The sequence below is a fragment of the Terrapene carolina genome, unplaced genomic scaffold, assembly GCF_002925995.2.
Source record: "Terrapene carolina triunguis isolate 2854851 unplaced genomic scaffold, T_m_triunguis-2.0 Scaffold85, whole genome shotgun sequence".
Lineage (NCBI taxonomy): Eukaryota > Metazoa > Chordata > Testudines > Emydidae > Terrapene > Terrapene triunguis.
Window position 1 is genome coordinate 48,146,823 of NW_020664436.1, and position 24,731 is coordinate 48,171,553.

The 24,731-nt window shown below is 39.6% G+C and overlaps 1 protein-coding gene across 5 annotated transcripts in view; it reads left to right on the forward strand.

The window, feature by feature from the left end:
- REPS1 (RALBP1 associated Eps domain containing 1) overlaps positions 1-24,731 on the forward strand; it is a 107,700-nt gene that overhangs the window by 47,175 nt on the left and 35,794 nt on the right. For all 5 annotated transcript variants that reach the window (XM_024194919.3, XM_024194920.3, XM_024194921.3 and 2 more), the window contains exons 5-9: positions 5,530-5,657; positions 6,190-6,352; positions 6,674-6,737; positions 7,663-7,817; positions 23,009-23,130. In XM_024194919.3, the coding sequence (XP_024050687.1) occupies positions 5,530-5,657; positions 6,190-6,352; positions 6,674-6,737; positions 7,663-7,817; positions 23,009-23,130 (632 nt within the window). The remainder of the gene's footprint in view (positions 1-5,529; positions 5,658-6,189; positions 6,353-6,673; positions 6,738-7,662; positions 7,818-23,008; positions 23,131-24,731) is intronic.

Consider the following 24,731-nt stretch of genomic DNA (forward strand, 5'->3'; position numbering starts at 1 on the left):
CACAGATTGAAAACTGCAAAACTAAGCACCTCTGATGGTATCTTCTAGACTGAGCACAGTGTCCCATTGGGTAGATAGAAAGATTAACCTAAATAATTTATACAGAAGCCCCTGAAACCCCCTAATCCATGAACTATTGGAACTCATTTACAAAACTTTTATTAAACATTACATGATTATATTGTCTCCTACTATAGAATTAGAATTTATAATCCCTGTTCCGTGATGAGATATCTTTGAGCTATAATGTGTCTTAATTAAAACTATCTTTAGATAGGTTTTTTTCCCCTCAAAAAGCATTTAAATAAAAAAACCCATTTAAAAAATATTGGATTTTTTTATTTAAATCATTGATTTTTATCCACCCTGCTACTGCTGTTTCAGTGACCTGTTTAAAGACAAATTCCCATAGGAGAAATATATAGTACAGCCACATGGAGTTCAGTTCACATTTTTTCTAAGCACTGTGCATTAGACTTATTCTCAGAGTTAGATGCAAGACTCGAGACCTCCTTGGCCTTCCATCCATTCCAAGAGGTGTTGCTCTTTACTCTCCCACGAGTGTGCATGCACACAGGACCTTGAAGGACTGTGGGACAGTAAAGAGAAAGTACTTTACTGATAACTTCCTTCAAGAGTCTTCTCAGTAGTTCAGGAGAAGGAGTTGAGGTGGTTAGGGGCTGTACTCAAATGTCATATGTTGATGTCAGTAGGGTCACTTCTCCAGCCCAAATGGACATGGCTTTGGTAGAATTTATGTGAACTCAACACCAGAGAGCACCAACTCATGTGTGCAGGCACAGAGGTGATTCTCGAAAAGTTAAAAGTAAATAACCTTTATTCACTTGTTCACAGCCTGCCCACCGCGCGCTCCCCCCCCCCCCAATCCATATACCAACATTAGTGAATGGTAAAGCAACCAGAAGAACAAAACAAGATTGTTGTTGGAAAGGCTACTGTAGCTAAAAGGAAAACCATTCTGCTGATACCGTAAGATTACTTAAAAGATGTAGTAATTAATTTGGTGCTACCAGGTTTTCCCCAGGGAATTCTAGTGCCACAATTCAAATTGATTGAATATGTAACTGTTTACTGTTTCAGGTGAAACCAGAGCTTTGGAAGTATATGGCAAGTATTTACTATGACTAGGCTTGGAAGGATAGATTTCCGTTAAAATCTGATAAATGTGAGTAATTGTCCATTTTTCTCTTCACCTAAAAACCTGTGAAGAATTCAGTCTTAATTGAAATTAAGGAATAAAAAGTTAAAGTATATGAGAAGGGTAAAACTTTCATAAGTGACTTAGGAACCAGTCCCATTTTCAGAAATCACTTAGGAGCCTCGTCCACTTGAAAGTCAGTGGGACTTTGTCAGTTAAGCACTTCTAAAGGTAAAATTTTCAGATAACTTGTACACTTTTTTTGCTGTTAACTTCATCTGGCAGTCAATAAAATGTAAGACTTAATTTCTCAATTTATCCTCTTTGGCAGTCACTAAACTTTGAATAACCAGATGTGTTTGAGGGTATAAAATCATGTTTAAAATATTTAATTCTTTATTAGTTATCAGCACAAAAAAAAAATCATATGCATTTAGTGTATAAGTATTAAGCCAGGTGTAACATGTGTAACTTTGATCCATCTGTTCGCATAAAAAACTCATCCATAATAAGTTGCTAAACTTACACTGAAATAAAAGAATAAAAGTCAGTATCTGTGAGGATTTTGTATTTCCTGTTTAGTGTAAAAAAATAAGACCAGATAAAAATAGAATACTGGCACTTTTGAATAAATCAACTACCTGTTCAAATTTATAAAATAAAAATAGAATCCTTCCAAGCCTACCCATGCAAAAGCAATGATTGCAGTTAGTTCTTTGATGCTATAGTCCTGCACAGATGGTATAGAAATGCCGAACCATTATTCTGAAGTGAATAGAAATACTACAGGTGATAGTCTGATAATCACTACAGAATCCAGTTTTGTTGTGTGAAATTGAAGCTTGTAAAAACTCATCATGAAGGAAGCTGTCTTCTCATTAGCAACTGGCTGACAATGCACAGCAAAAGCAAAACAAGCAGGCAAGATTTAGTAAACATAACACAGGAGCAGTAGAAGTAGGAAGACATTAACTTAAGATATCCAGGAACCGTAACTCATTTAAGCCTTCCATTGACTTTAGCGAGTTTTGTTTCAGGTCTGCAGGATCCAAGAGGGAAGCCAGTAGTTGAGGGGGAGGTGGCAGGTTCTCTCAGACCTCCATACCCAGTAAGACTAACTTGGAAAGTTCAACTACCCCTCATCCACCATAGTCAAAGTAGGCATCCCTGGCAGACCAACTAAATTAAACTGTTTGGTAAAGTTATGTAAAAACTCTGTACTATAGTATTTGCAATACATGTTTTTGAATTTGTTTTGCATTTGCAGATATTGTACATCTTTAAATCCGCTCTTGTAATTCTGCTTCTATTTAGGCAGGTGAATCCTGCCCTGTAGCTGAACTTCATGTTCAGGATGGGGACTAAGCTCTGCCTCTGTCCAGAACTTTGTCCAACTGCAGACCTGACAAAACTTACAGGAATGGGAGCAATTTCAGATACCACCTATTCCCCCAGTCTTGCTGTAACCACTGCTCAAAGCATCTCAGAGGTGAGATGAAGAACTGAATGAAGATTTGGCTCACTATCTGTGGGGCCTACCACAGGCACAGAAACATGACGAGAAATTCTTCTGAGATGCATTAGCTGAGCTGCTCCTACTTAACGTCTAACATTTGTTAAAATTTCTGCCACTCCCCTGATTAATAAATATATCCTCTCACTGCCCCAACCCCCATCCTCTGTCTTACACGCCTCAGCGTGCCAACCAGTCCTTGTGGCTCCGTAGAGCCGGGGATGATGGTTTCATTCACAAGATTAAGAACCTGGCCCAGGATTCATGGCATGTATTCTCCATCTGCCTGGGGCAGGGAATATGGCACTGGAGGTGGGAATTGGGACACTTGGCTTCTCAGCTTTGCCACTGCTTACGTATGCTTATCTCTTGGGCAAGTCACTTAGCCTCCTCATGCCTCAGTTACCCCATCGGTAATCTAAGGAGGAGGGTGGAACCCAGCCTGGAGCTCTGCAGATACAAAGGGCTCAGTATTATTAAGCTGCAGGAGCCAGGGGTAGAGACACTGTGTGCAGGTCACAGGTGGAGGGAGATGATTTATTGGGGGGGGGGGGTAGCTCAGTGATTTGAGCATTGGCCTACTAAACCCAGGGTTGTGAGTTCACTCCTTGAGGGGGCCATTTAGGGATCTGGGGCAAAAATCTGCCTGGGGATTGGTCCTGCTTTGAGCAGGGGGTTGGACTAGATGATCTCCTGAGGTCCCTTCCAACCCAGATATTCTATGAAAACATCCTCCTATGAATTTTTTGGTTAATTAGGCTAGCTGCTGGGGAAGAGTTTGGAGGCAGAGAGCAACTTGAGAGATCACCACCCCCTTTACTCTCAGCACTGTTGGATAAACGCTGCTTTAGCTCACTGGCATACAAGGAATGGGTCTAATGAAGTAGTGTGTACACTAGAGAACTAAAATAATAGTTCCAGCTAGTAATCCCAAACACAGTTTAATGTTTAGGGTGTGGATTGTAGCACCTTTTGCCTACTAATATAGTTAAAACTTAATTACAATGATAGCTAGAAGAAACTAAGAAATCTAATATCTCCCCTTATGTAATACTTTCCCCATTTTCAAGTGGGAGAAAGCTCTCCAGAAACAAATCTAAGTAAGGTCCTGTATTTTTTCTTATATAGTATGTAAAGTATAGTAGACCCCAACAATTTACTGTGCACACTACAGTAACAGGTAAAAGTTTTCTGAACAGTTTTTGTTTTTCTGAGTAGTTTTCTGTGTCTCTTTTCTGGAAAAAAGTGACTTAATATTCTCTAATCAAGTCCCCAGCCTAAAGGGTAGTTTCATCACACTTGATCTTAATACGTATAAATGTAGAGTAATTCTGGAATTATGTATAAATAATCCCAGTAACAGTTTTTTCTTAACATTTTAGTTGTCTCATTACCTGCACGTTTTTTTGGGGGGGGTTGCCCATTCTGTTCACTATCGATGACATGTTCTCTATCCATAATCTCCATGTACCTGGATCTGTTGATAATTCTTAACTTCCATGAAAGAACTACCTGTGTATACAAAATTCTCTCATGGTAATTCATTTATGGACACCCATCTTAGAAACAGCTTAATTGTTCTTGCTGCATAAAATTGGATCCATGTTGAAGAGCTGACAGACTATAAGGTGGTGAATGTTTTCTCCTTTCTTCAGATGTGCAGTGTAGGCTTCATGATTGTATCATGAGACAGTCCAATAGTAAGTTATGAACCTACTTCCTGCATCTATAGCATTGGATGCATGAGGTAGAAATGTGCTTGTGAGAATTTAATATAACCTCAGTATTGCATTTGGTTGTACAAAAGCACTATACAACTTTCATTCTGTTTAAAATCTTCAAGAGAGCCAATTTCACAACTGCTCCTTGGTCTTCCAGGGGTTTAATATTTTCTACTTGATGTAGGAAACAGACCTGTCTCTTGTGATTCTTCCAAATTTTTAAAATTTTCCTGATTGTCCTGTTCCTTCCTAGGACTTCCTCAATTTTTTTTATTGAATCACAACTTTGGAGAAGCTTGAGACTTTTATACCCCTGGCATTGGGTGACTCAGATGCCAAAAAAAAGTTGCCATAGATATTTAAACATCTGTATAATTAAGTTATTAAAGGACTGAACATCCAAGACTACATAATCAAAATAAGTTAACTGAACAGAACACATTTATGAAAAACAAATCTGTAAGGCTTTTGGTAAGCCTCTCAACCACCATGTTACATAATTTTACCAACTTGAGATGCAAGTATTGTTGAGTAAGTGTCACACTGCGTTAGCAACAGAGTTAAGTTATTAAATTATAGATATCAAGAAAACTGATGCCTAAAAATGAGCTGTTGCTGGAATTACAAATCAAAACATTAAGAAGGAAAAAAAATAGAAATAGCACAAGATATCTGAATTGCAGGAATGCTGTATGATAACTTTAAGTAACTGAATTAGTTTCTTTGCCTCTCAGTACAATGTTTGGTTTCTCTTCTCAGTTCTCTCTTTGAAGGGAAAAATATGAAGAAGTTTCATTTTAATTATTCTTGATATAGCACATGTTCACAACCCAGATTTTTTCTTAATATTTATAAATACCAGTGACAGTAAGCAATCCCTTCCTTTTTCTTTACAGTTTATATTTAAAGGAGTATTGTTCAGTATAGAATACTAATACACAATAAGGCATTGGAGAATAGCTTTGCATTTTTTTCACATTACTACAGTCTGGTTTGTGATTATCGTCACAATTTTATTGTGCTTTTCTAAGAAGCACATTTATTTCAGTTTTCCATGGACTTTGTCCAGCTAAAGTTTTCTTAAATTTTTTTCAGGTTGTTATATTTTGAAAGGGAACTGTTTCTTTTGCTTTCAGGCTCATCTACTACTGGTGATTCCATATGGTCTGGCCATTCCCCGCCACCACATCAAGAAAACTGGGTCAGTTTTGCAGATACCCCACCAACCAGTACTCTTTTAGCCATGCATCCTGCTTCTGTCCAGGTGTGACATTTTATTGGTATTCATTTGATTTGCTTCATTCAAATTAATGTTGCAATCATCTTTCATACTTTCACTGCAGACTCATACTGTGGACCCAAATTTACTATGTTGTGGAGGTCAGAAATCTGTTCTACGCTTATTTACCTAACAGATACTTCTGTATCATTGAGTTGTTAAATACTATACCTTTTTATTTAGGAAAGTTTTTTTTTTTTTTTCAAAATTAAAAATTTGCTAACACTTTTAAATTTGGCTTTTCAAATAACTGAGAATATTTGTACTTCGCTTTCTCTGCATACACTCCATACCTTTTTGTTGCTTACATAATTGCAGTCACTTCTACACCATTTAATGTGCAGAAATATTTCCTATAGCTTGATAGTCCCAAATATGCAATCTGCTGACAGCTTCCTGCAACACTTAAACTTCTACAAGAAATAACTAAGCTTTGAAGGCAAGTAGTCTAGAGACAATGGCAGTCCATGTGATTGTTTTAGACAGATAATACTGAGGAAAAAATGTTTCATTGCAGGACCAGACAACAGTACGAACTGTAGCATCAGCTACAACTGCAAATGAAATTCGTAGGCAATCGAGTAGTTATGATGATCCCTGGAAAATAACTGATGAACAAAGGCAGTATTATGTAAATCAGTTTAAAACCATTCAACCTGATCTAAACGGATTTATTCCAGGTGAGTTCTTTAAACACAGAAGTTACTATAGGTATAGCAATTTTGTATTCTCAAAGACAGCGTGCTGGTGGACATGGATTTATATACCATTTTGTAAGAAGTCCTATGTTTACTAAATTATTGGTACAATACAGCTCCACTGTGATTAAAAAACTGAAGCTTTGAAACTAATTTTTCTATATAATAGGTCAGCTTTGTCAGTCTTACTCTTCTAATTAGCACCCTTTGCTAAATTGTTTAATTGTTTTTACCATAAACTTTAAGAGCCTTAGGTTGGTAAGCTTGCAATAAATATTAAGCATTATTGTTTTAATATTTCAGGGTCTGCAGCTAAAGAATTTTTTACCAAATCAAAACTACCTATTCTTGAGCTTTCTCACATTTGGTAAGTGTGAAGTGTCAAAGTTTGGGGTAGCTATTTTTGAGAACTGCAGCTATTTCATATTAGAGCTTGTCTGACAATCAGTCAGCACCTCTCATCTTCCTTCCTAGAAAGTGTCACCTGCACAAAATGCCAGTGCTATTCTAGTGTCAATCCTGTTCCCATTTAAGACAATATTGCATTTTCCACTGACTTCAGTGGGATCAGGACTTGGCCCCTACTTACCAGGGAGCTAGAGCCCACAGTGTCACGTACTTCACACAACCAAAATGTGTTGAAATTGCATGGAAAAAGACGCATTTTTGTCATGCGTATTTCATTTAGTCACACATGCTTCTGGGTAAATTTGTTAAAGTCCCACAACGACTTAAACACAAATCTTACTCTTCATTTCAGTGTAGAATGAGTGCTACAATGCCAGACATGCTCATTCAATAACTTGTCCACAACAGATTTTGTCTCCTTCATTAGCTCTTCAGATAACTTACATTTTGGATTCTAATTTAAATAAGATTGTTCCCTCATTAAATAAAAGTATGTAAAGTGTCAGACTGTAATATCTACATGCTGAAAAACTGCTATATTATAATCTGCCATTAACTTACTTGATGCAGATAGTGCTGAGCAGAACCATCAGTGCTTAAAAATGCAGAAAATAAGGATAGTAAACTAAAGACTTAGCAATGTAATATGAAATGAGTTTAAACCCAGTCATTAATTTTAAAACCTGTCATTAATGAGGACTCATCTCTGTTAAAGAACACTCAAAATGCATAGCACTGTAGGTCCTAAGTATTAACATGGGAAATGGAATTATATAAAACACACATCTAACAATCTTTCAGATAAGGCAACAAAAGTATATAATCTGAAAATAAAATGACTTAGAGAGGAATTTGATTTTATTTATAGTAAGTTTTCCTTTTAGGGAACTGTCTGATTTTGATAAAGATGGCGCATTGACACTGGATGAGTTCTGTGCTGCTTTTCATCTGGTAGTTGCTAGGAAGAATGGCTATGACTTACCTGAAAAACTACCTGAAAGTTTAATGCCCAAACTGATTGATTTGGAAGACACAACAGGTAAGATGTGTGTTGCTAAAGAAACTTCATTGTATGTCCAGATGACAATCCAGTTACAGTTACAATCAAATAGCTGGTATTTGCAGAATTGCAAATAAACTTAGAAGTTTAAACTTATTTTGTGATGGTACATGAAATGATCCACTCTCCTGAGTCATGTAATACATGAGGGTAAAACTTTCAAAAGTGCTTGCTTGACTTGAGAGTTTTAATGCTTAGTACTTAAATGCCAAAGTCACTTTTGAAAATAGAACTTAGGCTCCTAAGTCATATAAATGCTGGTGAAAATATTACCTATAGCCAATGTTACCTATAGGCGAAGAAGGATGGCTTTGTAGTTAGAGCACAGGAGGTCTGAATACTATTCCTAGCTCTGCCACAAACTTCTGTGGCTTTGGATAAGCCATTTAATCTTTCTGTGCCTGTTTCCCTACCTGTAGAATGGACTACTTACTGACAAGGATGTGATGAGTCCTGTTCATTAATATTTGTAAACCACTTTGATTTTCTTGAATGGAAAATGCAAGCTACCATTTCCTGTAAATGGTGTCTATACATAGAAGTAAATTGTTTTGTACTCATCTTTTGCTTCTTTATGGTGCATAAAGAAGCCCTGAATTTTATTTTAAAATTTTACTTCAGAAATACCAAACTTGCTTTGAAAGTTAAATCTTTTATTTTTTTGCGCTGGAGGACTTACTTAATTTTAATGCCAATTATTGTAATACGCAACACACTGAATACATATTTAATACCAAAAAATTTCATCTGTCTCAAAATGCTTACCAAGGTGGGAAAATACTAGCCTCATTTTACAGATGAGGAAACTGAGGTGTGCACAGCCTATAGAAGGGCAAAGAATGGAAACCATTCTGTGCCCTCTCTGTTGGACCATGCTGTTTTTTTTTTTTTTTTTTTACTGTAGAAGGGCCAAGGAAATTGGAATGGGAGCTTCTTTGGTCCTTTATATGAAGATGCTGAGTAACTGAAGCTTTAACAGCTATTCGCTATGACAGTTGTAAGGTCTGACCATAAAGTTAATTAAATTTGGAGGAAGTGGTTTTCAGGTGTCACTTCCTTGTTACTGGTGACTTTTATCAGCCTCGTTTACTGGTCATTGATAGTCTTCTAGGAAAAAAAATTAGACAAGATTTAGCAATCCATAGAAACCAATTGGGCCATGACACACATCATAAAGGATACAAACTTGATTTGTATTTCCTCTTATTTCACTTTTAAGGACAGTAGCAAATTAGTACTACTACTAAATCTTAAACCTTAGTAGTTTGGCCAAAAAAATCTTTTTTTAAATCAGTAGGAATACAACTTTTCTTCTGCTATGGGTGTGCATGGTACGGTGGCCACTGTATAGGGATATCTTGTCTATTTTTAGTGGTCATTCTTCAGTGTTTTCCTCTGAGCTGAAGTATTTGTCAAGTCTTTGTTAAAATGATTTAGATATTTGATATAGGTAGCTCTAAAAGTCAGACACCCTTCTTCCCTCTGCTTCAAAAGTAAGAATTAAACTTCTGGCTTTCAGTTATGTGCCAAGTTTCTACCTAAGTGCAAAAGCAGTCTTTCCTTTTTTGTTAACTTCAAAATTTTAGAGGCATTCTTCCAAGCTTTAATTTACTAATGCCTGCTTCTAAAGACAAAAGCTGTATTTGAGCCTCCAAGTTTGAATTTGAAACTTTCATTTAATCTTTTTCACACATGTAGCAGTTTAAGAGCATTGAACATTTATTTGGGTTGTCTGCATTAGACAGTTGTACTGCTTTAAGTGGAGCAGCTCCCCGACTGTGTACTCTGTTACATCAATATAAAGGTGCTTTTTACTGGTACACCTCTACCCCGATATAACACGAATTCGGATATAACGCAGTAAAGCAGTGCTCCGGGGAAGCGGGGCTGCGCGCTCCGGCGGATCAAAGCAAGTTTGATATAACGCAGTTTCACCTACAATGCGGTAAGATTTTTTGGCTCCCAAGGACAGCATTATATTGGGGTAGAGGTGTATAACTATTCTCATATGGGAAGAATAACCCTACCAGTGTAAGTAATCTTTATAGCTGTATAACTTCATCTGCCCTAAGGCTTTTACCTGTATTACTGTTTTTTAGTACACCTCTACCTCAATATAACGCTGTCCTCGGGAGCCAAAAAATCTTACCGCGTTATAGGTGAAACTGCGTTATATCGAACTTGCTTTGATCCACTGGAGTGCACAGCCCCCCCCCCCCCCCCGCTCTCCCGGAGCACTGCTTTACTGCTTTATATCCGAATTCGTGTTCTATCGAGTCGTGTTCTATCGGGGTAGAGGTGTAGTAGTAATCAACTCTAACCAAAATAGTTATACTTTGAAGTGTAGACCAGACCTTAAACCAGAAAGTTTTGCAGCTAGCTGCAGCTTCATCTAAAATTTGTGAAAATTTCCTAGTAAAAAATGCTATAATGAGCTCTATAATGAGGTGTGAAGTGGCCTTCCAAACCAGGGGAAAGCTCTTCCAAAATAAAAATCAAGATGGCATTATGAAAAGTGACAACTCCTGTGACATTACTGTGAGAGTCTAGTATGGTAGATATTCTGTGACCCACTCCACCAATCCTTGTTGTGCTTGCGAAGGTCTTGTCTTGCTTCATGTAGGCAACTCTTGAATATTCTTAGAGCTCACTTGCTATTTTATTTAAACGGGGTGACTTGAGTGCACTCACGGTAAAATGTTCAGTCTTTAGTGAATTAAGATCTTTTCTTTGAGTAGGATTAAGGGCTCTAGCAAAAGTTACTGGTGGAACTCAATTGTTGTAGCTACACCAGTGCAAGCCCCTAGTTATAGATGCATTTAAACCTGTTAGTCGTTTATATTGTTTTAAGCTAAGCTAATACATTTAGTTTAGTTGGCAGATCAAATTACATGGATTCAACTTTTCTACTGCAAACCAGCCTAAAGAGATGAATAAATTGAGCTTCTGTAATGCTTGTGTGAAAGCCACACTACAGTGACACTTGTTTTCAACAGCCTTCACACAAATGTAAGAATTTTTTTTTTCAAATTCAATTTATGGTATTTGAGCATTTGATTGAGGCCTCTAGTTGCTGCCACAATTTGACGAATAATGGACTGTGAAAATTATTTTAAGAGCAGAATGATTTGAGTAACATCACTGGCTTTTCCCTCTTGTATCAAATTCAAGTTTCTCATCCTCTGTTTCAAGGATCTGAAAAATGACACCCTTACTGTCTGTCCTTTCCTTAATTGATTTTTTCTTTGTCTCCCATGCTGCTGTGCCTATGCTTGGAACTCGCTGTCTGCTTTTACATGTTTTGGCCAAATTCCTCCTTTAAACATTGCATAACCACATACTTTCTGATCACAAAAAGTATGTAACAAATCATATTTAAGCTGCTACCTTCAATTCTTGGATTAAACCATTGCCTGATCATGCAGTGTACCTTTTAAACAGTGCTTCTACCGTAGACTAGATCAAGGGTTCTCAAACTAGGGGTCTGGACCCCTCACGGGGGTCACTAGGTTCTTACATGGGGGGTCGCGAGCTGTCAGCCTCCATCCCAAGCCCCGTTTTGCATCAAGCATTTATAATGGTGTTAAATATATAAAAAAAAGTGTTTTTAATTTATAAGGGGGGGGTCGCACTCAGAGTCTTGCTATTTGAAAGGGGTCACCAGTACAAAAGTTTGAGGACCACTGGACTAGATTGTATAGTCTCTGGGGCAGAGATGACTTTCCTATCTGTTACTGCATCAAGCATGATGAATTGCAAACGCTAGGGGAAGAAGATAATCAAACATCAAGTAAAAGTAAGCTTTTCATGCACTACTACATTTAGAGAAAAAATACTGTCTACAACATCTTGGGGCCACTTAGAATTTCACACAAATCATAGTCCTAGAGTTTAAGGCCAGAAAGGACAACCAGATCGTCGAAATAGAGGCCTCAGATGTATGTAACAATTCTATAGTATCTTATTCTACATTGCTCTCCTCTAATGTGTTGAATATTTGAATGGGGTCACATCAACAGTTTTCTCCTCAGACACCTCAAAAGCTGGAGGATTACTGTTTGCATTACAGTAGCTCTAAGGAGCCTCAGTCAGAATCAGGACCACACTGTGCAAGGGGCTGTGCCAGTATACAAGACTTTGCCCTAAATAATTTACAAGGTGTCACAGAGTGAAAACAAACAGGGAAGGAAAGGAAGATGTGAATTAAAAATATAGGAGCATCAGGTCAGACTAGTTGTATGTACACTTAGCATGTTTGAAGTCTCATGCTGTTTATGTTTATAAATAAATTATCAGTATTCTTGTTGACTGCTGGCTTGGGTGACATCTTATGGTCTGTTGCACTGAAATGTGCAGTAGTTTACATTTCAATTCCTGTTATGTGAGTAACATTTTTAATGCCTTCCACTCTCAGCTGAGAATAGAGCCTTAAACCATTCACATAATTCAGAAGCAGTTCCATTTTTTTCTTGTAAATTTGAATTCAGGCCAGGTTACTGCAGTAATGCCATTTCCTTATAAGAAAAACAAGCTAAATCTGTTCCTTTCTTGGATGACTATTGAGGTACATCTGTTTGGAAGTAGCAGTTGCCTTACTTATAGGTTATGGATCTGTGGAGACCTGAGGAATTTTCCCAGAAAATAAGAAATTTCTGCAGGGGTTGGAGTGGGTGCTTTTCAGACTTAATTTCTCACTATTTTACAATGTCAAGTTAGAAAGTGATAAACTTACAGTACTTTCTAGCTTATTAAATTAAACCTTTGCTCCTGGACCATATTTTGTATAAAGCCTACCTAATCCTTCAATCTACCTGTAGGAATAATAATAATAATAATTATGAATAATAATAATATAAGGTATCACCACAACACCAATTGAACCAAAATTCTTTTATTAAATCTAAAGGCCGAATGGTCTTTATACAGCTGCTGCAAATGTGCCTTAAATGCCTAAGCAATCATCATAGTTGGTCATTTGTACCCATTGTTCAAGAAAGACCCATTTCCTCCAAAATGGCTATTAAGGCTTTGGGGAGGGAGGTGGTAGTTGTCACCACCTGACCTCCACTTAGATAATTGGTTTGACTACTCTGAGTTCTATTGTGTGGGACTGCACAGAGTTATACTTCCGTAACTGTTTCATTATCAAACCGAGCATCCTCCTTTCCCTTCTCATCTAATGTTGTTTCCAATACCTCTACTAACCCCAATTGTTCAGTCCTCTTCCAGCTTTGCAGTGTTCTGAGTTTGTGCAGAAGCACCTTTTTAATTTCACATATTTCCACATCTAGCGCATTATACTTTAACTTCAGCATGTCACTTTGTGCTGCTGTAGCCTACCAGGCTTCACTGGCAACAAGGTTTTGGGAACCTACATCCTTGGTCTTCTCATTCAGCTTATTAGCTGCTGCTTCTGTGGCTTCACTGAGCTGATTCTTATGTTGTCTACATTCATTCCTCAAGGTGGTGCACTTTGCCTGCAGAACTGTAGCCGCCAAATACGGTTCCTGAAAGACAGCTGCCTTCAAACTGTGCCTTCTTTGCTTTGTGATTATTTAAGAAAGCTGCAGTTAGGTTTTTCCACAACTTTCATGGGGGTCTCCTAATCAATATTTCCATACAGTCAATGGACCTCTGCCGTGCTTTGCCAAAAATGTATATACATAGGTACTTAATATACCCTCCATTTCCTTTCTTTTACTGAACTTCCCTGTAAAAGATCCTTATAATGGCCCTGAAGGATAGGATGCTGTCCCTTCTGTCCAAGGGTCTGGAGCAACCAAAATTAGTGTCAGTGGGATCCTGGACAAGTCCCCAGTGTGGTGGGGTGTGTGTGTGTTTGTACATACATACATACATACATACATACATACATACATACATACATACATACAATCACCATGACACCATTCAACCATAAATTCCTTTATGAAATCTAAAGGCTTAATGGTCTTTATACAGGTACTCAAAATATACCTTAAATGTCTGTCTGATCGTCACACTCATATCTTAACATGCAGTTATAAGTAAGGCTGTAGTCTAATCATGAGTATTTTTAATAAAAGTCTGCAGCAACCGGCTGCAGAGCTGCTCTAGCAGCGGCCAGTGTGGCTGTCCCCTGAGCAGCAGGCTTCGGGGCCAGCTGCTCAGGCTGCCCTGGGGTCAGCCACAGTGGCCACTGCAGAAGTCACGGAGGTTGCAAGCAGTCACGGAATCCGTGACTTCTGCGACCACTGTGACAGACACGGAGTCTTAGTCATAAGTAGTGATCCGATATTTACAACACGAGTAGGCCTGGGGCGCTCACATGCATATAGGCTGGCGCTAGGTAGGCAGGAACTAGCAACAAAAGTAAGAATTTACCCGTTTATATCCTATCAGTTGCACCCTGTGTGACCGAAGCCCTTCAATTAATTCTTTTCCTTGTTAAAACAGACTAAAACCACCCTTGGTAACTGGAGCCTCTTCAAGGAGTTTTCTCCTATCTTATCAATTCCCTTCCAGGTCCAGTTTTTCCAATTAAGCTGCATTCTTTCAAGGCCTTCCCACACCTGCCAATAGGTCCTGCACTTTACACAAACTGCAAAGCATATATATTCTTTAGCCATGATAATTTAACCCTTTATATATTGATTCAGTCCTACACTATCCCACTGTGGACATACTTTTTAACAGATTTAAGCATGATTTTAACCTAAAAGACAGTACCATTAATTTCAGTAACCTGAAGATTGGTTAAAGTGCTGATTTAATCTTGCAAAATGATTTTAAATTAATGAAATTTTTGTAAATCACTGAATTTGTCAATATGAGAAATTTCTAGCTACATTAAAGATAATCTCATTTGCCTGGACACCTCTGATCAGAGTGAAATAAAAATGTTGGCATTAGATTCCTTTAAAGTCATTCTGTTTTTAAAGATTTTTAAATTTGCAAAATTTTCATACCATCCTCTTGATTTTAGGTTACTAAAAAGAAAAGGAAATGAACATATATATGCATATTCTTAATAATGTTTTTTTAAAAAATAGGTGCTCTGCCTCAACAAAAGTGGACGCTGATCTCAAAATGGAGGAAGTAAATGGTGTTTGCGACTATTATACCCATGATACAAATCTCTAATTTAACACAGATCTTTTAAGGCAAGGGTAGTCAATAGGCTTATTTTTCTTCCATGTTTTTTTGCCCCAAACAATCCATTATCTATGCTATGTCCCTGTCCTGTTCCTCTTGCTGTTCACAAATAGCAACCAAGTAAATGATTATATACTTGACTACCCCAGTGTGGAAGACTTAGTGTGTAGTGGGCCATCTGTGTTAAAACACTACTTCAGTATTCTGACAAATAGTGACATTAGTGAGCTGAAAGGCTCCTTATGGCCCAAGGAACCCATTTAGGCACATTTAGATAAAAAGATGTTTTTCAACAGAACTGCATCCATCTGAAGCCCTGAAAGCTTCTGTGTATTTAGCATCAGACTGTACTATAATTTTATTTAGGGCTGTCTATTAATTGCAGTTAACTCACACGATTAACTAAAAAAAATTAATCGCTATTAAAAAAATTAATCACAATCGCAGTTTTAATCTCACTGTTAAACAATAGAATACCAATTGAAATTTATTAAATATTTTGGATGTTTTTCTATGTTTTCATATATATTGTATTCTGCGTTGTAATTGAAATCAGTGTATATTATTTTTATTACAAATATTTGCACTGTAAAAATGATAAACAAAAGAAAGTATTTTTCAGTTCACCTCATACAAGTACTGTAGTGCAATCTTTGTTGTGAAAGTGCAACTTACAACTTTAGTTTTTTTTAATTTTCAAAAATAAATATAAAGTGAGCATTGTACACTTGTATTCTGTGTTGTAATTGAAATCAATATATTTGAAAATGTAGAAAACATCCAAAATATTTAAATAAATAGTATTCTATTAACAGTGGTTAATCATGAATAATTTTTTAATCACTTGACAGCCCTAATTTTATTCTGATTTTTCCACTCCTGCTTAGTCAAATATTTTACTCTTAAAAAATCTTAAGATTTCTTGCTGCTTCAGCTATTGATGGTATGTCTACACTGCAATTAAACACCTGCATCTGGCCCATGTCATCTGACTTGAGGATGTGTAGTTGCGATGTGTATATTTGGGCTCAGGCTGAAGCCTGGGATCTGGAACCCCACAGCTCCAGCCCAAGCCCAAATATCGACACTGTATTTAAGCAGCCCATGGAGCCCGAGCCAGCTGACACGGCCAGCCATCGGTGTTTAATTGCAGTGTAGACATACCCTCAGTGTCCATTTCCATTGAAAACAGACTTACAATGAATGGCCAGTCTCATGCAACAGGGAGGAATAATAGAAATGTAGAACTAGAAGACTACCAACTAACTAACCTAAATCTTCCTTTCTGTAGACTAAGCCATTACTACTTGTCCTACCTTCAGCGGACATGGAGGACAATTGAACTCCGTCCTCTTTATAAAAGCCCTTTACATATTTGAAGGCTGTTACTAGGACCGCTTCCCTCCCTCCAGTTGTCTTTTTTTCAAGATTAAACTGCCAATTTTTTAACCTTTCCTTATAGGTCAGGTTTTCTAACCTTTTTATCATTTTTGTAGCGCCCTTCTGGACTCTCTAAAATGTGTCCACATCTTTCCTAAAGTGTTGCATCCAGAATTGGACACAGCACTCCAGCTGAGACCTCACCACTGCTAAGTATAGCAGGACAGTTACCTCTCATGTCTTACATACAACACTCCTGTTAATGCACCGTGGAATAATATAACCTTTTTCATAACTGCATCACACTTACTCACGCTCAACTTGGTATTTCAGATCATGTCCTCAATTTGTCAGGGTTGCTTTGAATTCTAATCCTATCAAAGTTTTTGCAACCCCCACTCATCCACAGATTTTCTAAGCATACACTCCACTCCATTATCCAAGTCATTAATGCAGATGTTGGATAGTCCTGGGTTTGGCACTGACACTCCCCAATATACCTCTGTTTGACAGAGAAGTATTGATAATGACTCTGATTATGGTCTTTCAACCAGTTGAGACATCAGTATGAATAGGGATTGTGCATTTGTGCAGTATGAGAGACTGATAGGTTACCGGTCACCATGATAAAGAGGTAAGGAGCGGGGTGAGCCTGGGGTGCGAGGCCATGGAAGGGAGATCGGGGCAATGGGGGGGAAGCAGTGGGGGCCGGGGGATCCATGGGAGGGAGAGGCATTCGGCTCAGGGGATCGATGGCCGGGGGGGTGCAGGGAGGCAGTGGGGGCCAGAGGGATCCGTGGGGGGAGGCAGCGGTGGCCAGAGGCGATGGGTGGGGAGCTAGGGGAGGCAGAGAGGGCCAAGGGCACCAAAATATAACTGTACATTATCTTTGTTTGCAAAAACAAAAAAACCACCCTACATAAATAAACCAATGATTTGGACATGTATATGTGCATATTTTTGTTTTTCCTAACCTTAAGTATTTTAGGAAAATTTGTCAGAGCGGCTACCAGCAAGAATTGGTGGCCACGCTCAAAGGCCATCAAAAAAATTCTTGGGAGAATCCCTGACCTAGGGTCAGAATTCTTACACCACCTTTCCAGGTATTAAAAGCCCCAACTTCTGGCCAGATCTCCTTCTGCAAGACATTATAAAGGGTTCTATCTTTCAGTGGCAATCTGTTGCACTAAAATCAACTTGCAGCAAATAAATCATCTTTTAACAGTCATAATACCTACCCTGTCTGGGTTGCAAAATTTCCTATATTTGATATCAAGTGTTGTATTTACTTTGCCCCAGTAATAACTCTTTTATACAACACTTCTGAACACAAACCTTTTAATTATCTTTTTTCCCTAAAATACTCCTAAGGTAACACTTGCATGGTTCAGACTTCTGTATACAAATCTTCAAGCAAGCAAAGGGAGGAGAAAATCCCAATATTGCCAATTCTTGGGAATTTATCTTATGACAAATCTTGTGATATTTGGGTTTTTTAAAGCACCAGCTCCTGGAGTTGGATGATTGTGTTTTTTAAATGAAAGCAGAGATTGTGTTTTTAGCCCATGTGATTTGTATTATGTAGAAGGTAATGCTGTGATGTCTGTCAGTGGGTTGGAGCATCACTAAGAAGGGCAGTTGTGGGGCTGGGACTGGTGGGGCTCTTTGTTTTCTGACACTGAGGTGTATTTATTCTGAAAGCGTACCTGGCACTGCCAGTTAACCATTTCTGTTAAAGTTTTAGCCAGTGAATTTCCCTTATGTTTCTGAGGAAGTGATGTTAGTGAATGGTGGGAGGGCTTTGTTGGGGTACCTGTGAGGGAGACTTCCTCCAAACACTTCAGTGTTACTCCATTACCAGCTTTGCCTTCTCTCTGACCTCTCCATGCCCACAGTAGTGCTGGAGGGGCTGGGAGGAGGATGGTAGGTGGTTACTGATGGGGTGTGAGGAGCACATCTACTCGCTGAAGTCAGCAAGGGAAAGCAGTGGGAACCCCAGGTTCCACACTCCCCTTCAGAGGGTAATGGAGAGGGACGGGGCTTTACACAACTCTGAAGCATGGGAGGATTGCAGAGATGTGAAGTGAATTATTCATCTCAATGGGATGTTCTGGGATGAATCTGAATACCACTCTCCCTTCTCTTTCCCCCTCCACCTCCGCCCATCTGATGAATCCAGTTTGATGCAGTAGCTCAGAGATGTGAATTGACCCATTTATCTTGACTGGTGTTCTTCTGATGTTCCCAAAGTCTTCCCCAACCCCTGTTTTCAACACTATCTCAACATGCACATAGACTTCAGAGCAATTTGAATATTAGATCCTTATTGGGATGCTGTAACTTTACCAAATAACCCTCAGCTTACACCAGTAACACTATTCTGGCCCAGCAGTATTATATTGGGACATGTAACACTACCACAGGGGTCAGCAACCTTTCAGAAGTGGTGTGCCAAGTCTTCATTTATTCGTGGTAATTTAAGGTTTCGTATGCCAGTAATACGTTTTACATTTACAGGGGCTGGCGGCTGGGACCCCAGGCCGGCAGCGGGCTGAGCAGGGCCGGCGGCCGGGACCCCGAGCCAGCAGTGGGCTTAGCCGCTCAGCCCGCTGCCATTTTGGGGTTCCATCCACTGGCCCCTGCCAGCCAGGCTCCCGGCTGCCGGCCCAGGGTTCCGTGCATCCAGGCCAGCGGCAGCGTGCCACAGTAAATCAGCTCGCATGCCGTCTTTGGCACGTGTGCCATAGGTTGTCGACACCTGTACTATCACAATTAAAGCTGCACCAGGATCTTCATTTTAACAAGGGTGAAAAAGTTGTATGAAAATAGTCGGGGATAGAGTATCGTTTTTAAATGTTTATAATAGCTTGTTCACTGCTTGGTTTTTTCCTACATCAGTTAGTAGGGGAAGCTTACATTGACCTAACTCTGTAAGCGTCTACACTACAATCTTCCTCTCACCAACTTAATTTGCCTGCCGTGTCGACCTAATAAATCCACCTATGTGAGAGCCATAGCACTTAGTTTGATGTAGTTAGGTCAATGCAGTGTCCATGTAGACACTGCGTTGCTTACATTGCCTGTTGGTGCCTTTGACAGCTGGAGTTCCACCACCCCGGGGCTGACAGCCTGAGCTGTCAGTGCCCCCACTTAAGTCAGTGCAAGCACTCCTGGTGGGGGCGTGCACCGCTGACAGAAGGAGCATAGTGTAGAAACAAAAAGACTATTTAATTACTGCAGTGGCTGTTGTAGTCAACTTAAGTTGACTTAATTTTGTAATGGAGACGTACGCTAAGATTACATTACCCTGCTGCTGCCTTTTACTCGAGTCTTTCATCTTTCCTCTTCAGTGCTAATTTCCTTGGTAGTTCTGCTAAAATAAGATCTGGAAATGTGTGCAGATTTTAGAGTACTTTGAAGTATTGGCTCTTAAACAAAAAAGTTTGCTATCAGGGCAAAATTCCAGAAGGAGCTATTGCAGAATTCAGACAGAGCAACTGAAGTGCACAGCACATTCTCAGAACGCTTCTGAAAGCAGGACTCAAACTTTCATTGTATGGGTACTCTGCAGTTCAGTAACCATAGTATGTCACCTGGAACACCTGCTTATTTTGACATCAGGTTGCCTGTAAATACTCTCGCCTGCAACACAACCTTAGTCCTGCAGTATGTGCGTAAATGACTGCCATTGGCCCCATTAATTTTGCTTGAGGCACACTGTAGAGCTAACTTTTTACCCTAAACAACACTTTAAATGTTGCTTCCCCAAAGAGGCAATGGTACCAGACGCTAGTTGAAATTCATTCCGAGCAGATATATCAGTTTATCGAGAATCAGTGTTTATGGTATGTCTATACTGCTGCTGGGAGCGAGTCTCTCGGCCTGGGTAACAGACTGCTAGCTTCAGTTGAGCTAGTACACTAAAATAGCAGTGTAGACTTTGCAGCTTCAGCGGAGACTCAGACTAGCTGCCTGAGCTGCAACATTCACACTGCTGTTTTTACTATGCTAATTCAAGCTAAGAGAGCATGAATCTGTCTGCTTGGTCTGGGAGGCTTATTCCCAGCTGCAACATAGATATACCCACAGTTTGAGGCCCAGGTGGGCAAAAAAGTTGGAACTTCAAAACTTTGTTACATGATTTTTGGGAGTTGGGCAAAGGGAGAGCATACAGTGCTACTGCTCTGTAATATAATATGCCCAGAAGAAAATGGGGGGGGAGGGGGGAGGAATTATCTGCTTCAAAAACTTGTTTGATACCTTAATGCAGGGATTGGCAACCTTTCAGAAGTGGTGTGCCAAGTCTTCATTTATTCACTCTGATTTAAGGTTTCAGGTGCCAGTAATACATTTTAACGTTTTTAGAAGGTCTCTTTCTATAAGTCTATAATATATAACTAAACTATTGTTGTACGTAAAGTAAATAAGGTTTTCAAAATGTTTAAGACGCTTCATTTAAAATTAAATTAAAATGCAGAGCCCCCACCCACCCCGGACCGGACCGGTGGCCAGGATCTGGGCAGTGTGAGTGCCACTGAAAATCAGCTTGCGTGCCGCCTTTGGCACATGTGCCATAGGTTGCCTACCCCTACCTTAATGCCAGAAAGGGAAATGGATTATTCAGTAGTACTTGGCGAAAGGGGGTGAAATTAAGGAAAAAACAGAATAAATAACTGGAATAATCTCCAAAAATTAGTGAAGGGAAGCCCAACTGCTTGAGTTGTTTAAAAGGCTAACCCAAACAGTGAAGAATATATTGTAGGGAACAGTTCTTTGATATCAGGAAGCAGACTAGGTAGTTTAATAGATCTTTTATATGTTTGTGTGTCTGTATTCAGATTACAATTTGTGTTGATGTTTTTTAATCTCTCAATATTGATGTATGTTGCTTTGAACCTTTCAAGTAAGGAGGTTGTTTCTGTTCATACTGGAAGTTTGATTGATATCCAATATGGTCCTGATTTTAGGTGAAATGCTGTAACTTTTTTCATTTGAAATTTGTCTCATAATGGTGTAATACACATTCTCTAAACTATCAAATAGATTGCTCATTACGTTATACCACCATGAAACAGAAGTCCCTAGTTACAAACTTCTGCCATCACTGTGTTAATACCCAGAAATCCTGACTCTTGAGATTAAATAAAGTTAAAACAGCTGATGCCTCATCAAAGACTAGAAAATTGTATAGTATATTTTTAATTTATAAGAATCTGCCCTTACTGTTTGGGATATTAACCAGGGCAGTGGGTGAAGTTTCCCCTTGGGGAAGCTATCCCCCTGCCCTGCCTCTTCTGGCCAAGGCCCTGCCTCTTCCAGCCAAGGCCACGCCCCTGCTCCCAGCCCCCCTGTGGCCCCGGCCAGGGTGGGGGAGGCCTGAGAGCTCAACCCCTTTCCTTCCATGGCCCCAGCTGGGACAAAGAGGGTCTGAGAGCTCAGTTGGTGCTACGGAGGGAGGCTGAGAGCTCAGCCCCAGGTGGAAGCAAGCTCTCATCCCTGGCCAGAACCACAGCGGAGCTCTCGGTCCTGGCCAGAGCACTGAGCCTAGAGCCCTTCCACCTGTAGCCCCGCCCATGGCCCCACCCCATTCTGCCCCTGCCCCCGTGGCTCTGCCCCTGCTCTGCCTCTTTCCCTGTGGACCTATCCCTCTCTTGCTCTTCTCCCTCTCACCCTCCCACCCCCGTTGCGGCCCTGAGACCGCTATAGGGAGCGAGAGCTCCTCCAGACCCACAGCTGTGGTGGGGGGAGATTTTTCCAACCAATTTGGGACCCCTGGGCACAGGCACCGTGGGGCTGTGCGGTAATCTGCCAGTGTCCTTCTCCCCCTCCAACTTCTGTAATGGCATGAAGTTTGGGGAGGCTTAGCCTCCATTATGTGCAGCCCATGGGTATTAAGCAATAAGAGGACTAAGATACAGACTAATACTTCAAGTTCTAGTTTTTCAAGAGGATCGTGGGAGAAGCAATACTACTTGAAGGTTAGAGCATGGGAATTAAGAGTGGAAACTCTTGAGTTGTCTGTCAGCCACTGTTTGTTTGGGCAAATCACTTATTTGTAAAATGGGAGTAATACTTTGCTTCCTCACAAGTGTTGTAAGAATTAGTACTTGTAAAGCATTTTAAGATGTAAAGCACTATTAGATGCTTGTCGTTTCAGTGACAAAACTATTTCTACAAGAATCAATTGAAGAAGCAGATGGAGATGGTTTCATGTAGGTGTCTAAAAGGAAAATAAGGAATAGTAGGGTGCAGAATAAAAGATAACTGAGGCTTTGTCTACACTAGCACTTTTGTCGGCAAAACTTTTGTCAGTCAGGGGTGTGAGGAAAAAAAACCCACCCCTGATCGACACAAGTTTCACCGTCAAAAGCACCGGTGTGGACAGCGCTATGTCGGTGGGAGATGCTCTCCCGCCACCATAGCTACTGTCGCTCATTGGGGATGGTTTAATTATCAGTGAGACAGCTTTATCCTGCTAGCATAGAGCAGCTACACAGGACATGTTACAGTGGTGCAGCTGCAGCGGTACAGCTGTGCTGCTGTAAGGTCAGTAGTGAAGACATAGCCTACGTTTTCCATGAGGCATCGGCAGCTTTTCAACAAATAGAGATCGATTAAATGTTTGTTTTGATTTATAGTGGTTCCTGTCATTTCAGAAGTTGGAGATCAATCTGGTGAGGTAGGTTACTCCAGCTCTCCAGCAGAAGCACCTCCAAGCAAGTCTCCATCAATGCCATCCCTAAACCAGACCTGGCCAGAACTAAATCAGAGCAGCGAGGTTAGTAAAAGCTTCGTTTTATTTGAGAAGTATTTAGTGGCCACTAACTAAACTGTGTATAGGTTCATGTTTCATCATATATAGAACGTTACAACATGAAACTGCAAGTTAAATGAGCTAAACTTTCTAGCATTTCTTATATAATCATGCAAGACTTCTAATAGGCATGTACACTGGCTCTGAAGAATGTCTTCAACAGAGCAGTTAGCTTTTACTAAAACATAGGAAAATCATAAGCGTTTAAAATATCATATTGAAGGTAATATTTCCTTTCTCCCAAATCAGTAGGGAGCACAGTGATGTATAAAATATCATTAATTAAATTCTGCTTGACCTTAATACAGTTTTCTTGTAGTGTGTTTGCTGAATAATAAATGGTTAGTATATAACTGACTCCTCCACATCTAGTACTCTGAAGGCTTTTGAGGCCAATGCTAAGTTACAAAATACTCCTGTTGGCAGTACAGTTATCTCCAGGGGGATTTCCAAGTCTCATTAATGATGGAGTTAAATGAAAGCCTAAACCTAAAACACTATCAGCAGAATAAAGAATCCATTTTATTTATTTATTTTATTTGGTGATTCAGGGTCACAAATTACTTTGAAATCAAAGCTACTGTTGCTAACATTTTAACTTTTTACTAACTGTCATTTTTATATTATGTATCCTTGGTACTTAACAAAGCAGTATCTAAAGAACTTCTGATTAAGCCATGTCCAACAAGTCGTATTTAGATTTCAGTTTTTGATACTAAAGGTAGCAACTTATTCCACGACTGTGTGCTTCAGTATCCTTGTCTCCATTATCAAGATTGACTTGAAGAGTCAGCTTGCTTCTACAGATCTGACAATATGACCTAAGACTCAGGATATAAACCAGCTAATTCTTAGAGCTATTTTATTATATGGAGATATACCTGTCTCATAGAACTGGAAGGGACCTTGAAAGGTCATAGTCTAGTCCCTTGCCTTCACAGCAAGACCAAGTACAGTCCCTGACAGATTTTTGCCCCAGATCCCTAAATGGCCCCCTCAAGGATTGAACACACAACCCTGGGTTTAGCAGGCCAATGCTCAGACCACTGAGCTATCCCTCCCCCTGTTGGTGTTACATTGTAAACTCTTTGGGGCAAGGAAAGACATTTTGTTTGTACGGTGCCTAACAAAATGGGGTCCATATGTTCCAAGACTGGTGTTCCTAGGTGCTACCACAATATAAATAAGACGATGTAGGGTTTTATCTATATTCCTTTAGTGCAGAAAAACTAGAAAAGTATTGGAAATACTGGTTATTACAGTAAGGTACAAAAATAATGGGAGCTATAGTCTAGCATGTAAAGCGATATTGCCCTAGAAGAATATTTCACTTGCAGTAGAGCCACAAAGCACTGTATACGTTTCATTGAGTGTAGGCTGTTTGCAATGAAACAATCATGGAGTTCTCCAGGATTCCTTCTGCATATGTCCAAGGCTGTGGGTGTTTAGGCTCTGGGGCGCTTAATTACCTGATTCTCTCGAACTGTTTGTCCCAGATATCTCACTTCAGTGTCCATGAGCTGCCAACCGCAGGAAATCTTTCATTTCAGTAGGGAATAGTTTTT